General features: G+C 39.0%; 1 protein-coding gene across 1 annotated transcript; it reads right to left on the bottom strand.

The window, feature by feature from the left end:
• Positions 1–4,286: 4,286 nt before the first annotated feature.
• On the bottom strand, positions 4,287–17,377 carry ptger3 (prostaglandin E receptor 3 (subtype EP3)). Its single transcript, XM_052011988.1, has 3 exons — positions 17,343–17,377; positions 14,235–15,382; positions 4,287–7,039 (listed from the first exon to the last, which is right to left on the bottom strand). The coding sequence occupies exons 2-3, from the start codon at positions 15,027–15,029 to the stop codon at positions 6,740–6,742; spliced, it is 1,095 nt and encodes a 364-aa protein (XP_051867948.1). The 5' UTR covers positions 15,030–15,382; positions 17,343–17,377; the 3' UTR covers positions 4,287–6,739.
• Positions 17,378–19,331: the final 1,954 nt, after the last annotated feature.

The raw sequence follows: 19,331 nt of genomic DNA, 5'->3' as shown, positions 1-19,331 counted from the left end.
GCATTGACTGATTGGGTGGTAATTACCTAAAGGTGTTCCGTTTTTTGTGTAAGGGCAAAGCTGGACAATTTCCCACATTGTAACAATACTGGTACTGCTTGGTCAGAGGTGCCCTACCCACAGGACCATTTAACATTGATCATCAACATTAACAGTAATGGTCAACATTAAAATGAGAAAATCTAGGCCACCACTTTAAATTTAAAAAGTTACTTGAAAGCTTTCACACACCAGACACACTATTTATTTTTCCTAAGGCATAAATTCAGTGTTCAAAAAAGCTAACATTCTTTTTATATATAGTTCCATTAACAGAGCATGTGATTTTGAGCAAAGTAAACAAGCTTGCACTTACATTGTTAATTATAGTTTGAAGGCTTTGTATGAGAAGATAAAATAAAAAGAACATACTGTGAATTATTTACAAAAAACAACAAATTGATGGTATCAGAAATGAATAATCTTTCAAAGATGTTATATTATCTCCAGAAGAACCTTTTTAACAAAAGTATCATAGGGTTGTTTTGACAACACATCAACAGTGAGCAACACAGCTCAATGAAAGCAAATACCTGACTACCCACATGCAATTCATAACATGCCAAATGCTGAAATACAATATTTGTCAAGGAACAGAAAGATCAGGTGTGGAAAACTATAGTGTTCCTTCAATATACCATGACTAATTATTTTGATTGAAATAAGCCAATCCAACCATTGCTCTGGATGTTTACGTGTTGTGAATGGAAGTAGCTGAATTTTTCATGGATAGAATAGTGTTTGATTTAACCTGCTGCCCAAACTCATCCCCTGTTCTCTCCTCATGCCACTACTAATCTGTGACTGATATATGGTGCTTTGATGTTTTGGTCCCAGAGTGGGACAGTGAGGTGTGAGACATTGGTGGTGATTAGGCCTCTGATGGTGTACCAGTAGGCTCTGTGCTATAAATGCCCTGACATTCCTTGACAGGAGCAAGGTGGGGCCTTTAACAACAATTACTAATTGCTTTAGATATTTTTAAAATTAAATTTTGGAAAAAAATAAAAAGATTAAAGAGACTGATAATTAACTAAAACCTTAAAATAAGTGAAAAGTAAATTGAATCCCAATCTCTACATCAGCAATTCAGATTAATGGGTATTCTAACCCTACACCAGGTCTGGCCGGAGTCCAGCGATGGAGCCTAGTATCAGAATGCACTGGTACCTTCCTGTGAATGGTTGAACACCAGCAGTTCCCTTTGGGACCACTGGCTACATTAGCTCCATATGGCCCCCCATCTTTTCAAGCACTTTCTCCATGCAACTTCAAAGAAATTGATAGTTACAGACATTGGTATAACAATCTAATAATTTTAGGAACTCTATTACTAAGACTAGCTTTGTACTTCAGATTGATGAATTATTTGAATTTAAATTCCCCAGATGCCATGGTGGAACTTGAACCCATGCCTCTGGATCAACTGTTCTTCTACTCCTTCAATCTTGTAACCTTATGAGGTATGGAATGCTATTTACATTGAGATTATGTTATTTATTGAGATGTTACTGACCACAGTGAAAAGATGAGGCATAGACGTCCAAGGTCAAGTTGTTTCTCCAACACACAAAATCAGTTCACAAGAAGACACAAACTTTAGTGCTAAACAATGAAGGAAATTGTGCCCTTTGCAAATGAGCGTGAGCCCCATGTTATTTCTGGGATCAATCACATGAATTATTATGAAGGTGAAACTTGGCGAAATTTTTCCCTGACCTTTTAAGTTAATCAAGTAAACCTAGAGGATATTAATCTTACACTGTTGCCTATATTATGCAGTTCTAATCAGCTGCATACAACACCTACATGCCTCAGGTGCTAACATGCTTTCCAGATTATTTCATCATCCAAATATGTATTTGCAACCTTCAAATCTATTTTAAGCCACTTATTTATAAAATATTTAATCACATTTCCAAGCACAAAAATATGGCAATATGATTCTTCTATCCTCGTTTGTCTTTTTTTCTGGAGAACATATTTAGCAAACTAGTTTAACTGGAAACATTAAACACTAAACAGAACATCTTAATGTAGATGCTTAAATTAATCTTATTTCAATGCACCCTTTCATTATTTCATCATTTTCTATCTTGACTGAATTTTCAAGGTTGTAGGTACATATCATTTACTGCATGGATGACTGCCAATTGCCTCAGCAGGTCTGACATTGTTTATGTGTTATGCCTCCACTGTATTCTCATCTAACTCTATTAACTTATCTTTTACCCCCATGAATCTGTTTATTTTCTTTAAACACATCTTTGTCTCGATTATTCCATATAGCAGCAAGTACCACCTTTTAACTATTAGTAACTATTGGTAACTATTTCATATTTATGTCCCCTAGTTCTGGTCACCCCAGAAGTGGAAGAATTTTCTCTATGCTGCTAAGAGATCCTTACATCATTATAAACACCTCTAATGAAGTTATGCTTTAATCCTCTTTTCTAGAACCAAGAGCCCCACTCTATTCAATTTTTCCTGATAGATATAACCTCTCAGTTTTGCCGTCATGATTGTAAATCTTTTTTATCATCTTCCATAATGCATTTATATCCATTTTATATTATGGATATCAGACTTGCTCACAGCATTCCAAGCGTGGTCCAGCCAAGATTCTATACATGTTAAACATAAATTCTCTGTAATGCTGTTCTCCTAGAAATGAACCACAATGATTGATTTAGGGATTTTTAGTGTTTTTATTAGCCTTATTAACTTTTGGTGATTTGTGAATTTGTAATCCCAGATCTTCCTAGACCATTGTGACATTTATTTTCCATGAAAACTTCTTATTCATGTAAACTTCTTATTCTTTTCAAAACAGACCACATTATTGTTAACTTGCCAATTACGTGTCCATTTGTCAAGTTTATTTATGCCTTCCTATGCTTTGTCAAAGCATTCCTTTCTATTATCATTTCTCCCGATTCCAAATTGATATTGCGCATATGATTTCTGAGTACAATTAATTTTTAGAAATGGTAAACAACAATAGTCCCAACATCAATCCTTTTGGAACTTTTTGCCAATCTAAATAACTGCATTTAATCTTTGTTGTATGTTTTGTAGTCAGCTCGCAATTCATTCTGATATTTGTCCCACCTCCATTTGTTCTGATTTGAGCCATAAATTAACATTTGTTTCAGCTACTACTTTGGAATAACATCTTCCTTCTTAAATGATCTTAATCTGCTTAAAAGCATATTTAAAGGCTCCTTTCAAAATAGAGTCATAGAGTACCTCAGCACAGAAACAGACTCTTTGGCCCATCCATTCCATGCCAACCTGATCTTCTGCCTGGTCCCATCTACCTGCACCCAGACCATATCCCTCCAAACCCCTCCCATCCATATACCTATCCCAACCTCCCTTAGATGTTACAATTGAACCTGCATCTACCACTTCTGTTGGCAGCTCATTCCATGTTCGCACCACCCTCTGAGTGAAGAAGTTACCCCTCAGATTCCCCTTAAATATTTCAACTTTCACCCTAAACCTATTCCTTTATTTCTAGTCTCACCTAACCTTAGGGGGAAAAGCCTGCATGCATCCATCCCATCTATAACCCTCATAATTTTGTATACCTCTATAAGATCTCCCTTCATTCTCCTGCGCTCCAGGGAATAAAGTCTTAACCTGTTCAATCTTTCCCTATAACTCAGGTCCTCAAGTCCTGGCAACATCTTTGTAAATTTTCTCTGCACTCTTTCAAGCTTGTTGATATCTTTCCTGCAGGTAGGTGACCAGAACTGCACACAATACTCTAAATTCAGCCTCACCAACGTCTTGTACAACTTCAACATAACATCCCAACTCCTGTACTCAGTGCTGGAAAGCTTGTCTTTTAATCCACGAGTTATGAACAGAAGTGATAGTGATGTTATTCCCACCCCAATGGAAGTTCTGGGACTTCCCTGTGTTTCCTTATAGATACTCTGATTTCCAGTACTGATGTGGATCTATACACAAAAGGCTGGAGGAACTCAGTGGGTCAGGCAGCATCTATGGAGGAAAATGGACAGTTGATGTTTTGACTGTCCGTTTCCCTCCATAGATGCCACCTGACCCGCTGAGTTTCTCCAGCCTTTTGTGTGTAGATCCAGAATCCAACATTTGCAATCTTTTGTGTCTCCTGTTGTGGATATAAACTAGTAGCAACATCAGCAGCTTGTAAAGTGAGTGTGGCAACTGTTTGCACTGACCCAGCTCTAGTTGGGGACAACATCTGAGATATTGCATAAAACTAATGCAATTCCTTTTTTATTTTCAAATACTTATCTAACTATACATGTCAGAGAAAGTTTCTAGTTTGGTAGCCTTGTAACTAACAAATATAACTATATAGACTAAATTTGTGAAACAGAGGAAGTATCCCTTTGTTTCTACGATGTACAAATACAAAAAAATTGTTGAAATCTAAAGCAATTATCACAAGATACAAACAAAATTCTAGATCTTTACATGCCATTTACTGGTGTAAAGTAAATGCTTCATAATTCAAGGTTTAAATGACATATGTGTACCTCCAGGGTGACATCTTTACTCAGATGACACTATCAACATTCCTTAAGTAGATTCATTTAACTTTTAGGGATCATATTATTCTTAACAAGGGGTGGAAGATGACTCCTGCTGGGTTAGGTATACATGAACAATATAGTAAAAAGCTACATTAGTTGTGTTGAAAAAGATACATGTCAGAATTTATCTGAGAAAAGTGCAAGTTGGTGTCAATTTTGATCAAACATAAAACTCACCAGCACAAAATAATTAAAAATCATTCAAAGCAGTCCACTGTACTTGTGTGAGTAATTTATATAGAAAATATCTATGCAATCTGCACAGGACCAATTTAGGACATTTCACTTCAGGACACAATACAAATCGATAACTTTATTGGACGTGATGCGGCATTTTCAAATATATGTGTGCAATGTAATTAATACTCTGAAGATAACAGTGACAATAACAACTCCATATTTTAAAATATATCACTGATCATCTCCTCATGATTTAAACACCTCTCTTCAAATTAATTTTTGGATGTGCATTACATCAATCCTTGGTAAAAGTGTACTTAATTATTGGTCACTAATCTCTGAATTACATCAGAAAAAAGATAATTACCACATTAATTACAACACCATATGTACAAACAATATTGTCTTTAAATTGTACAGTTATCATATTCCTATATAGGTAATTTTCATGAAGCGAATATTGTTTACATAATTACGAGTGCAGTTAGTCTGCATATCTGTACTAGACATCGAAGCATATTATGATTCTTTTAAGACTTTTTTATCTATTTCGATACCGCTGTCTTCTACCCTTGTACAAAATTCCTATTTCAAATTAGCTGTGGTTCCACATAAGAGAGGGGACCTCCGTAACTACCCTGGCTGTCCATTGGTTATGCAGCCACCTAGTAAGTGACTAAACTCTGGAAGCCTGTTTAACATAATAGAGGTGTATAAAATGATGAGGGGCATAGACAGTACTTTCTTTCCTGCGAAAAGGGAATGTTGCTTATCTGATGCTATGTGCCCGTGATGCTGCTGCAACTAAGTTTTTCATTGCACCTGTGTATACATGTACTTGTGCATATGACAATAAACTTGACTTCAGCCGTGAAAAACTAGAGGGCATATGTTTAAAGTGCGAAAGGAAAGATTTAAAATGGACTTGAGGGGCAACTTCTTCATGCAGAGTGGTGTGTATATGGAATGAGCTGCCACAGAAAGTGGTAGAGGCAGTTCAGTAACAACATTTAAAAGACACTTGGATAGATACATAGATAGGAAAGGTTTGAGAGATATAGGCCAAATATGGGCAAATGGGACTAACTTAGATGGGCATCTTGGTCAGCATGGATGAGCTGGGCCGAAGGGCCTGTTTCTGTGCTATATTACTCTATGATGCTATAACAGCCCAGAAATGAGAAAAAGAGAAATATCATCACTGGTTCAATCACGACCAGAGCTCTAGAATGAATGAGCCAAATATGGTGAGCCACTGGCACACATAAATCAGTGAACCTAGCACAAACACGTGATCAACTCCCGAGACATTCACATTCATTTGTACATTGACTCATTCCTTCTATGGTCTCACTTTTTGTTTGTTTACTTTTTTCTACTAATTTTTTTCAACATTTTTGTTCAGGCTTAAATTCGCATAACATCTCACAGAACAGAAGGGGGCCATGCAGCTAATTATTAACATGCTGAATCTTTTGATTCCTAATTATTCTAATTCCTCTGCTCTTTTTCCCAAAGTCCTGTAAATCCAATAACTTAGTTAATTCCTTTTTGGAAGTTATAATCAATTCTGTTTCCATGTCTGACAATGTGATCCCAATCATTATCTTCCGCAAAAGTTCTTTCCAGTTCCTCTCTGGTTCCTTTACAAATATTCTTATATTATGGGCAAATTAGAGGGGGTAGCTACCTACAGATTCTATACAAAATATGCTGTTGCATCTCCACTGTGTCAGCCAGCAAAAGGTGTGTGAAATTAACAATTTCTAAGGAATAGCTACAAACTTTTAGATTCATCAATCCAGCAGCTCAGATAAAACAAATGAAAATGTTTTTCACTATTTATAAGAGGTGCTCTACATGCACATTCCACAGTTTAAAGTAACTGAGGATTAAAATTTTCCTCATCATGCAGTCAATCAGATTTTGATTTATGTTGGTTCTTTCAAATGGACCTTTGCTTCAGCTGTTACAGGAACCTCTTTCAAACCCTCTACGGAGCAATTAGTGACAGCATTGGCTACTTGACATGCCTTCTTTAATAGGATTGCTCGAAGCAGCAAATAAATCCAGGGGTCAAGGATCTGATTTAATGATGCCAGTCTAATGGCTGTGAGGAAAATACTGCAATCACTTTGCAGATCAGTGTTGGAGATTGATGAGTTGTCTGAAAGAGAAGTGTAGCAGTGATCAGATGAACTTTCAGTGTAGATCATTTTCAGCATCAGTACCTGAGGAAGACATGATTAAAATACTTATTAAGCAAAAATAATTGATGATATAGAACATTAATTTATATACATACAGTTTCCAATATTCCCCGAATACTCTACTGACCTGAAGGAGGGTGACTCATGAAGAGTGTAATATTCATCCCAATTTCACAGTAACTAGATTTAGGACACCACTGTAAGATTCTCAAACTTCCCTCAACCACTGGTCACATATTTCAGGAAGGAAGGAAGTACATGAAAAGAAGGCTTTTCAAAGCATCTTAAGCTCATCTAAATAAATTGATGTTCAGAAGAGATAAAACAAAATTCACTGTCCAGAGCACCTTCCTTGAGGTTAGAGCTAGTGGCGTTTCTGGGTGAAAGGAGCAGAAACAAGCAGAGAAACCATTGTTCGCAGGCTTCTTATTGATTTTAGTCAACTGAACTCCCAGTGATGAGCTTTACTTTCTGACAATGTGTTTCATCAATGCGGGCATTTGTTCTGTAACAACATTTTATTACAGAGGGTAGACAGTGAAAAAAGCTCCAGATGTGGATGACATTCTGTAAAGTTACAGCACTGGGCGGTGCAGTGGCATTGCAGGTAGTGCAGTTGTCTCACAGTTTCAGCAGTCCAGGTTTGATCTCACCTTGGGTGGTGTCTGTGTGGAGTTGCACATTCTCCCTGTGACTGCTTGGGTTTCCCTTGGCTGCTCCAGTTTCCTTCTATATCCTAAAGATGTGCTGCCTCATGTTAGTGGCCTATAACCTACTCTCTCTCACATACCCACTAACATCCCCCTGAGGTTGTAGAATCGGGGGGGGGGGGGGGGGGGGTGGGGAATGTCAATGGACATGTGAGGGAGAGTAGGTTACAAGGAAATAATTGGGGAATTGGGATTGATAGGATTGTACAGAGAGCCAGCACAGACTCAATGTTCTGAATGGCCTTTTTCTATATCATAAGGAAGTATGACAAATAAGAGGAGTTGAGTGCAATGAAATATTCCTGGTTCACTACATCTTTTGTGAATGGCACAATAACTCAGCTAGTGGACATGCTGCTTCACAGTTCTAACAATCTGGCTTCAAATCTGACAACCAGTGCTGTCTGTGTCTTTCTCTCTAACTGCATGGAATTTCCCTAGGTGAACCAGTTTCTTCCCCCACTCCAAAGGTGCGCAGCTTGATAGGTTAATTGACCTACATAGGTGAATGGTAGAATCTGGGGGAATTGATGGGAACGTGGGCAGAATAAAAGAATGGGATGAGTGTAAGATTAGTCTAAATGGGTAGTTGATAGTTGGAGCAAACTTGCTAGGCCAAATAGCCTGTTTTTGTGCTGTATGAATCAATGCCTCTATAAGCTTCCCCAATGAACCACTGTAAGATGATTTGGCCCACATTAGTCTTTCCACTCAGGAGCAGTCTACATTTCCCCCACAGCAATATTAAGATGCACCCTTAAAAATGTACTTCCATCCACATCACTCCACTCTAAACACTGGTAATGTTTTGCACGGAAATGTAGTCTCTGAGGTTAGTTCGAATGTTATATTTCATGATTTTGTACTTATGGCCTATTGCTCTCTTTTAAGTTAAAACCAATATTTACCAATAAACTTAGCAATAGTTCTGTATACCCCACTTTCCAAATGTCCCCTTAGCAAAGTGAATAGCAAAGGTTTCTTCAGCTTTTCATGAACCCTGATTTCTCTACGCTGTTCTTAGAGATTGAAAACCCCACAATATCAATTAGTGTCCAAGTCTGGATCCAGTATCTGAGATTTAGTCTGACTTGAAAACTGTTCACTCTGATCACGAGGTTCTGGGATGTCATCTGCTATTTTAGCTATATCTTTCAATATTCCATGGACTTTGTTGATTGCTGCTTTGCAATAGTTGGATATGTCCAGTGAAAATCTACTAGGATTCCCAAGTCTTTCTGTGCTTATCCATATCTATTTCAGAACCATTCAAAGAATTTGTGCACGGCTTGTTTTTCCTTTCCTACATCCAGTTATTTGCAATTCTTTGCATTAATTTTCATCTACCAATTATTGGTCTGCATATTTATTTTGTTATTCTCACTGTAATTTTTAAGATGCTTGTTCCATCATAGAACATAAACATAAAACAGTACAGCACAGTACAGGCCCTTCGGCCCATGATGTTGTGCCGACCTATATAAACCTTACCCACATTCTATTTGTCCCTCTCTCTACTTCACCTCCCATAACCCTATTTTTCTTTCATCCATGTGCTATTTAAGTGTCTCTTAAATGACCCTTTTACATCGGGCTCTACCACCCCCACCCCTCCCATTCCCCCAGCAGTGCATTCCAGGCACCCAACACTCTGCGGCAAAAAATCTTCCTCTGACATCCCCCCCCCCCCCCCCACCACCGACCTTTCCTCCATGCACCTTAAACAGGTGACCTCCAGTATCGGTCATTACCACCCTAAGGATAAGATGTTGGCTGTCCCTCATAACTTTTTTTGCAATATTTGCCCTGTGTTCCTAGCTTTATTACTTTCTGCCTCTTGAAGGTCCAGGTACAGAAGGGTAATGGATCATCTGGGTTTGGAAGTGAAAATATTATGCACACAACTGGGAGGACTGATTTATTTTGAGCTCTGCCACCCTAATTAAGAAAGATAACCCATTTCCCAGAGAGGTTATCTTTTGCATGTTCAGGAAAGAAGAAATAAAGATATCATCAAAAAACAAATGTAATCATACAAAAAAGGGGCTCATCAATATTCTAACATCCAATCTAAAGTGAAATATAATTTAACCATAATATAACATCTAAGGTGTATTCAGATTCTCTTGAGCCAATATTGAACAATAAGCATCCAGAAAAGACCAATTGTCTAATTATTCATTCATAGCCAGGAGAAAGGCTTCCAGCTGAATATTTTTAATAAATTAATAAGCTGAAAACAAAACTAGGAATCTTCCCAGGCTCTAGCTGGGCTAACAAAATCAACAAGAAGATGCAATACGTGATTCACAATCAAAATATAATTCACCAGAGGCCAGAAAGGACAGGACCATACATTCTCTATAAAACTGACTTTTTCTTTGTGGTTGTTCTCTCTCTGATTTTTTTTTCTTCCTTGAGGTTAAAATCGGTGGGGGGGGGGGGGGGGGGGGGGGGGGGGGGGGGGGGGGGGGGAGGTGGTTTAAGAATTGTTTGGGTGGAAGGAAAGACTTACATTTACATAATGGCATTCACAACCCCAGGATGTGCCAACATTTTTTGCAGCTTTTGAATATTTTTGAAGTGCAGTTCACAGCTCTACTGTGGGAAATGTGACAGCTCATTTTTTGCACAAAGATTCCACAAAACGTCATGCAATCATGACTAGATATCTGTTTCTGTGATGTTGATTAGGGGATAAATACTTGCCAATATTGGATAACTACTTTGTTCTTCTTTTAAATAGTGCCATGAGATGTTTAATACCACCTAACAGCAAATGGGGCCTTGATTAAATACCTCATCCCAAAGATGTCACTTTTGGAAACTTAACATTACATCAGAGCTGTACTGAATGGCAGTTTAGATTTTTGTGGTCAAATCTCAAAAGAAAGAGTTAGAAGTCACAACCTTCAGAGTGAGAAGAGTGCTATGAACTGACCCATGAAAGAAAGTAAAGATAAATGGCTTGTGCTCCGAGCTGGTTGGATGTGTAGGGGGTTACTTCCCAGGAATATTTACCAGGTCCTCAGCTTTTCTGCACATCCGTCATTGGATTGAAAGGAGAAACAGAGAGCTAATAATCTGAGTTTGCGGATGACATGAAGGAATTGTTATTGAAATTAGGAAATTACAAAGGGACACAAGCGGACAAAAATGGTGGCCTAAACAATGGAAAATTGAGTTCATTATGGGGGTTTAATGTTCTTCTAATCTGAATTGGAGAAAAATAATTTAGAGTAATTTCTTTCAGGTAAAAAAAACTAGCAAACATGCAGAACCTTGGGATTTTATGCCCATGCTCATTGATCACTAAAAAACAAAGGTACAAGTGTACTCAAAAATCTAATGGAGTGGTTGCCTTTACTTCAAGGAGGATGGAATTCAGACGCGAGGGGTGCTTCAAGTGTAAAGAACGTTGTTGGCATCCTAGAAGAATATTGCATTTAGTTTTAGGTTCAGAACATCAGGAAAGAAACACAGGCCTTATTCCCAGAGGGTGATTGCCAAGTTAAAAGGATAAATAATAAGGGAAAAAATTGATTTAATTGGTTTGTTTTACTTTGAGTTTAGAAGATTCAGAGGTGATTAAACTGAGCAACTTAGAATGGAAAAAGAATGACTACAACTGAGCAATTTTGGATGAAAATCAAGAAGTAATGTTCACACAGATCTGGAACTCTCTCCTGTTAACGGCTCTGAAGATCAAAATAAAGAACTATTAGTGATTGAAATACAAATTTCTGTTCGTTGACAGGATATAGCTCAAAGCAATTAACAACTAAAATGACAGATCAGGTTTTTGGGGACCGATTTTCTGTTTCTCTGTCCTACCGTTGTTGAATTTTCCTTTTGCTGTACTATTTCTCCATTCCAGTTTTATTTATTTTAAATGTAGTTGTCCTTTCTTGATAAATAAAATAATTCCCCACTTTTATCTACTTTTGCTCACAAAAGAGTTATATCTTTTAGTCTGTTATCCTGTCCTCACATTTTAGAAATTGCAAATTGACCATAAAAATGGCATCAAAGATTGATCAGATCAGTAATTACTCTTTTGCAATGAGGTATAACAGCAAATTACAGATTCCACACAATTGTGTAGTTCCACAACACTGCATGAAACGTGAATATAACTATGCAATCAACATAATACTCTATTTTAGTGAGATGAAGGTTAATTTTTATCTAATTCCAACCATCTCTAAACCCTTTTCCAGCAAAAGATATTGACATTAGATGGCTCTAACTTTAAAGTTACTCTTCTTTGACCTAGACATATCAATTCCTATGAAGTTAATTAATCTCAATCAAATCAACCCTTAACCCTATAGCCTAAAAAAGCCAAGGCCAGGTATCGTAATTTCTCAACATAATTGATTAAAACCTGGTAACAATGTGGTGAGTCTACAGTGCACTCCTTTCAATGCCAATATATCCTAAGATACAGTATTCAGAACAACAATATCTCTAGCATGTAACATTTCCTTCCCTTTCTATTAATTTGTGGACCTAATCACACCCACAGTAATTAGCAATCACATTTTCTTGAAGTGCCTACCAAGAACTTTGGTACTGTGTCTTCACCAGACGGCAGATCGGTTTAAAAGAAGTTTTCATTTGAATAAAAAAAAGAGATGGCCAGGAAAAGGCAGATCAGTTGGCATCCATTCCGAGTGCATACCCCAATCATGAAGGGTCACCCACACGAACCTACCGTGGGCCTGATAGCCCATCTCCCTGCCCCGCCCCCTGGACACCATCCTGCCCACCTGGATGCGAAGGGTCGCGGATTCTGACCTCTCCCACCTGCACACCCCGGCTCCCACAGTTATCCGGCAAGGGGCAGAGGGCTGCGAGTTGTGAGTGGGTCTCGGGCAGTATATCCCGAGACATTATGGCAACATCCAGAGAGTGCGCCAGGCTGTCAAAGATAGCCCAAATAACTATTCAAATAAATGTATTTTTAAAGAAAAATATTTGAATCTCATTACAATATTAAAGCACTAACAAATAATTTAAAACATTAAATAAAGTACAATTAGTGAAGTATTTATCAGTCAACGACCCTATTGGAAGCCCAAGATATCCCGGGGCGTCCCGCATCGGCCGGCCCCCTCGGTCACCACTATTCGGCCTCGGAACTAGTCTTTTCCTTTCGAGCATAATGACCGACTTGCTGAGTATTTCTAGCATCTCAATTTTAAAATTTGCTTTTAGATTAACTTAGTAAAACGTCTGAGAATAAAATAACACTGAAAAAATATAACTAGTCCATGACAATGTTTGTGTTCCACGTGAATTTCCTCACACCCGCGTTATCTAACTATCCTCATAACCTGTTATCTGTTGGCCTCATTTCGCCTTCAATGCATCTAATTCTAGTTGCCGTAACTATTCCCAGCGGTAACAAGTGCCAACTTCTAGGGTAAATAATTTGATCCTGAATTCCCCTTCCTACTTATTGCCAACTTTATTTTTAGACTCTCCCTCGAATAAAACATTCCCTAAGTCTTTTCTATCAAATCCTTTCATAATCTTAATATTTTGTAGCTCACAACTCACCCCCGCCCCTTTTTTAGATGAAAGAGTGGCAACCTGTTCCACTCTTTTAACTAATAGCTTCAAAGTGTCAGCCCCGGTAATTTCCGGTACCATCGCTTGGTGATGGATCTTAATTCAAAGGGGACACGTACTTAGGTAGTGAAAACTGCATCAACATGCCAAACGTGGAGATAGTGAAGATATTACACTCCCGTGTGCTTATGGATGAACGTGTGCGTCTGTGTATGTCTGACTTGATACTTACAAAGCTATTACCCCCTAAATCAACATTTTATGCTCAGATACTTCATTTGGTCAAAGTCTTTGCTCTAATCTTCTTTGATATAAGTGCGCCGATGGGACAAAAGTTCGATCCTGTACCCCACATACTGTCACAATAATGTCCCACCCAATATGAAATATTGAGGAGAACTGAAGTGCAAACTTGCTGAATGTTCTTCTTAATTACAGGCAAGTAACTAAAAAAACCGTTTCCCTTCGACTTAAGACCACAGTATTTGGAAAAAGACATCTTGCAAAATGAATTTGGTTGAGGATATTGAGAAACTGACTTGATTCTTCAGGAATAAATTTACTGCAAATCTAAATACACATTGTAACTCTGGATGTTAATAATATACTGTATTTTTAATCCTATAGTCCAAATGCTGGCGAGACAATGTTTTGAATGTACGTTTTAGGTCGCGCAACAGACTGCAGAGACGCCTGCACACCAATACGTACTCTGCTGCTGACAGCAGTGAAGGGTTTAGAGAGAGAGGAGAGAGATTTTATATATAATATAGTTATAATATATTATGGACATTGTCTTGCAAATGTATCATCATTTTCAACAGGAATCAGAAATCCCGGTAGCCGGTGCTGGCTAGATTTCTAAACACTTTTATACAAATTGTTCTGATTACTGGGAGGTATTCTTAACGAGGGGTCAATTTACTTACCAGGAGAGGGGACCAGCAAACACAGAGCACACACATGATGCCCAACAGCTGGATCAGTGTTTCCACTGTGATCCTTTCCCATTGTTTGTTGGAGGACGGCACCTTCTTCTTGCAGCGAATTACCAGACCTCGGATTGTAGCGACGTTGCAGCTTAGTGTGACTAGCAAGGAAACGATACCCAGCACGGTGAACGTCGAAGCAAAAATTGTGTTCCCCAAGATATGGCCTCCAGTATTGATGAAGCACCAAGTACCCGGCCACTGCAGCGTGTACTTCCCAACCCCAACAACTGGCAGCAGAGCAAAGATGACCACGGTGACCCAGATGGAAAGCACCACTAGTTTGGTGAGCCTGGTTGACATATGGTTGGAATAGTAGTGGGGTGCATAGATGGCCAACGTCCTTTCAATCGCCATAGCATTAGCTAAAAACAAGGGGCAAAGCCCAAATGTGGTCATGCAGACCCCGAAGTAAGCACACAAGCTACCTGATGAGTCCACTCTGCTCCACTGACGGTTGGCCAGATAGACTGAAATGACGACGGGACTAATGAGAAGTTTGCCAGTCAGGTCGGTCAGAGCCAGGGCTCCAATAATCAGCAGGAAGGACTTCTTCTTCTTGTTCCCCTTCTTATGATACGACCTGTACGCTAGGAGCAAGGCAAGCGTGTTGCCCACGATGCCAGTGACCATCATGGTGACCGGGAAGACGATAGACACCGACATACATTGTTCAGCGCCGACCGAGGAATTGTTGCTGGGCTGCCCGGAGCTGGAGTTCATGCCGCTCCACATCCTGACCCCACAGACAGGTCCGCTGGCTGCGATGAGCAGAGGTGTGCGAAGCAGACCAAGACCATCACCGTGTGGAGGGGCTGAGTATCGGAGACATTTTCACAGCCTGCTTTATTCCCGTCGGCGAGCTGCTGGGTTGAAATCTGGCACTTCCTCAGCCAATGAACTTGGTATTCGCTTCAGGGTTGCTTACGGTGGGGAGGCGTGCTCTCCGACAACGCCAATCCTGCCTCGATCGACCAGAGATTTCTTTCTGGGGAGGGGTGGGGGGTGGGGTAGCGGATCAAATATAATAGATGTAATATAATATTACAAGCACATCAGCTTTGAAGCGTGAAGAGCTCTGGGACGCCCTGGGATCACGAAGTGTGGACAAAAAAAAAGAAAGTTACTTCTTTAAATGCATTTAGGAGTTTTAGATCAGACTAATCAGCATCAGTAACAAGCCGCATAAACCCTGATACATTGCTCTTTAACATTCTGACGCAGGTTATTATTGGTTATTATCTGGTGCTTTCTGATACAGTAATTTAATTTTTTGGCGCATAGTCTGCGATTCTAAACTTGAGCTGGTTGTTTGGGACCCGCTGCCGCCATCGTAGTGCTACAATAAATATTATGATAACTGATTAATTAACAAAATAGCCCGAAGGATCAAATTCTTTGCTAAGTGTTGTCCAATGTTGCTGGAAACGGGGCTTGAGCATTCACATCACTGGAAAGTCAAGCTCGGTCGACAGAAGCTTGTTCTTGTATAAGATAAAACTCTCGGCTAAAACAAAACTTTAAAAACGGCTGATACTTAAAAACTGAAAAGCAAAAATTCTGAAATAAAAACCGAAAGTGCTGGAAATACTCATCAGGTGGAGAGAGAAACCTACCAAACGCTCCGGGTCAATGACCCCCGGTCAGGACTGGGAGAGTGAGAAAACCAGCTTACTTTAACTTGCAGAGGGGGCAAGCGGTGGAGAGAACAAAGCAACTGCCTGTTATCGGGTGGAGACCAAGAGAGTCCAGTGATGATATGGGTGCTCTCTGGTTAATAGATGAATGGTGCAGAAAAGAGAGAGAAAAAAAAATCAAAAGAACATGCTGTGGTTGTGAGATGGCAAACACAGCTTTTGCTGGAAAGTTAAAACAAAAGGGAAAGGTGGAAATATCCAGCAACCAGGCAGTATCTGTGAGAGAGAAAGACAGAGGAAATGTTACAGATGGATTACTTACATCACAGCTGACCAGTTCTGGCACAGGCAGGAAAGACTGCTTAACTGAAATTGTTAAATTCGATATTGAGTCCTGAGTGCTGCCATGTGCCTAGATGGAAACTGTCCCTCAAGCTTATATTGGGTTTCATTGGAACAGAGAGTTCACATTGGGAGTGGGATGGAGAATTGAAATGACAGGTGACCTGAAGTTCAGAGTCACCCTTGCATTTGGTTTCTCCACTTTCAGATAACTGGACTTTCCTGCTCATGTCAGAACCGATTAGTCTGCATGTAAGACGGTAGGAAGGAGGAACAGGAGTAGGCCACTCTGCTGTTCAATAGGATTGCGGCTGATCCAAAATTCCTCAAGTCCATTTTCCTGCCCTTCTCCTATAATCCTTGATTCTCTTACCTAGAAATCTACCTTGGCCTTAAATGTACACAGGGACTCCTCCCACTGCTCTCTGGGACAAGAAGTTCCAAAGTCTCAACTGCTGAGAGAAGAAATTCTCCTTCAAGTCAGTGTTAAATGGGCAAATCTTTACTGTGGAACTATGTCCTCTGCTTCTGGACTTTCTCATGAGAGGAAACATCCTCTCAGATTTACCCTGTCTAGCCCTCTAAGGATCTTATATGTTTCAGCAAGGTTGCCTCTCATTCTTCTAAACTCCAATGAGCAGGGCCCAGACTTATTTAACTGTCCTTCATAGGATAACCCCTCCATACCTGGGATCACCTAGTGAAACTTCTTGGAATTATGTCCAGTGAAATAATATCTTTCCTTAAACAGAGGCACCAAAATTGTTCACAATATTCCAGATGTAGACTCACGATTGTCTTGTACAACTGCAGTAAGACTTTCCTACTTTTATACTCCCACTTCCCTTGAAATAAGAGCCAAAATTCCATTATTAACTTCCCCTATTAACTGTTGAACTTGTGGTCTAGTTTTCTGTGTTTTGTGCACAAGGACCCACCAATCCCTTTAGCTGCAGCTTTCTCTCTATTTGAGTAATACTGTTCTTTTATTCTTCCACTCAAAATAAACAACTTCATATTTTCCCATATTATCCTCCCTCACTCATCTAACCTACAAATGTTTATTCACCTCAGTCTTTCTCTTTCCACAGTTGTGCCTGTTCTGATGAGTATCAACAGCATGCTCTTCTTATTCAGTACTGCAATGTTTTGCATTAGTTCCAGCAGATTTTTTTCTTTTTTTTTCCTGATTGCCCTCATTAACCTATTAACAAGAAGGCATTGAAAGTATAGTGTCACCTAGACAACCTTAGTATCTGCCCTATACAAACAATCCCTTTGTTCTCTCCAATGTTCCCTCTGCAACTTAAAACACACTTGTTTTCTCATGTTTCCAGTTATAATAAAGGGTCATTGAACCAAAATGTTAACTTTGTTTATCTCTATACAAATGCTGCCTCACCTGTTGAGTATTTCCAATACTTTATATAGATATTTAAATATATTCAGACAACAAAATTTAGGTCACTGTAAGAACATAACAACAGAATTAGGAGCAGAAGTAGACAATTTGAGCCTGCTCTGTCATTCATCAAAATAATGGCTGATCTTCTAGCTCAGTGCTATTATCCTGCATTGTCCCTATATCACTCGAATGCCTTAATAGCAAGAACTTTATTGATCGTTATAATGAATTAACTCAATGACTGTGTCTCCATAGATACAGAATTGCAAGGATTCATGATCTGCTGAGTGAAGAATTCTTCCCCTTTCAGTCGTAAATGGCCGACTCCTTCTTCTCAGAGGCTCCTGGTTTTAGGTTCCTCAGCCAGGGGAAACATAATCCCTGCATCCATCCTGTTGAGCTCTGTAAGAATTTTTTTAGGCTTCAATGAGATGACATCTCATTCTTCTAAACACCAGAGAATATAGACCCACCCTACTCAAAGTCTGTTCATACAAGAAACCAGCCATACCAAGAACCAGTATAATAAATCTTTGTTTCACTCCCTGTATGACAAGTGTGTCCTTTTTGATGTAAGGAGGCCAAACTTCCATACAACACTCCAGGTGTGGTCTCACCAAGGCCCAATATAATTTCAGTAAGATATCTTTACTCCTAAACTCAAATCCTCTTGTAATAAAGGCTAACATATTATTTGCCTTCCTATTGGTTGCTGCACCTGTATTTTGGCCTTTACTGACCTTGTCTATGAGGACCCTTAGGCCTCTTTTAACTTAAACATTTCCCAACCTGTCACTGTTTAAAAAATGTTTTGTTTTTCTGTTTTGTGAGTGGATATCCTTGCACCTTCCACATTATATTCTGACCATTCACTTTGCTTACCTATATTCATTTGAAGTCTAATGTTCTTCTCCCTACTCACAATACCACCTTGTTTTGTGTCATCAGAAAAATTGGAGATAATGACATTTGGGTCCCCTCAGCTAAATCACTAATAATAACTGTGAACACTTCCAATCTGAGAAAGACCCATTTATCCCCAATCTTGACTTTCAATCCATTAGATTTTCAATCCATGCTAATACGTTATCCCTTACTCCATGTGCCAACAGTAAAGGACCTGTTTATTCCTACTCTTTGTTTCCTATCATTTAACCAACATTCAATCCACACAAGTACATTACCCATTGTTCCATTGCTCTAACATTGCTGACCAGCTTCCTATATGGGACCTTATCAAAAGCCTTCTAAAAATCTAAATACACCACATCCACTGGTTTCCCCATTATCTATTCTACTAGTCACATCCTCAAGTAACTCTTATTGACCAGACAAACATGATTTCTCTTTCATAAATCCATGTTGACTGCATATTTCTATTCTTCCTTCTTAGGCATTCTGTAATTACATCTTTCATTATAAATTGCAGCATTTTTCCTATCACTGATAGTAGGTTAAGAGGTCAGTGGTTCCCTGTAGCATCAACCTACCAGTCCATCTAAAGAGCCTTTTAAATAATGCTGGCAACAAATTACAATGGGTGGACAGTACCATACAGTATTCTGGATGGTCTAAGAATTGTATCTGTTCACCCAGTGATAATCATCTGTTCTTTATTGAGTATTTGTCAAATTATAACCCCACCCCATCAAC

Source organism: Pristis pectinata, chromosome 3 (genome assembly GCF_009764475.1).
Source record: "Pristis pectinata isolate sPriPec2 chromosome 3, sPriPec2.1.pri, whole genome shotgun sequence".
NCBI classification, from domain to species: Eukaryota; Metazoa; Chordata; class Chondrichthyes; order Rhinopristiformes; family Pristidae; genus Pristis; species Pristis pectinata.
This window is presented reverse-complemented; position numbering and strand designations above follow the sequence as displayed.

Coding starts and splice junctions, on each gene's coding strand:
- ptger3 (XM_052011988.1), bottom strand. CDS start 15,029: ATGTGGAGCGGCATGAACTCCAGCTCCGGGCAGCCCAGCAACAATTCC. Junction 7,040..14,234: donor TTTGCTGGTCCCCTCTCCTG/GTAAGTAAATTG, acceptor TGTCTTCCTCAG/GTACTGATGCTGAAAATGAT.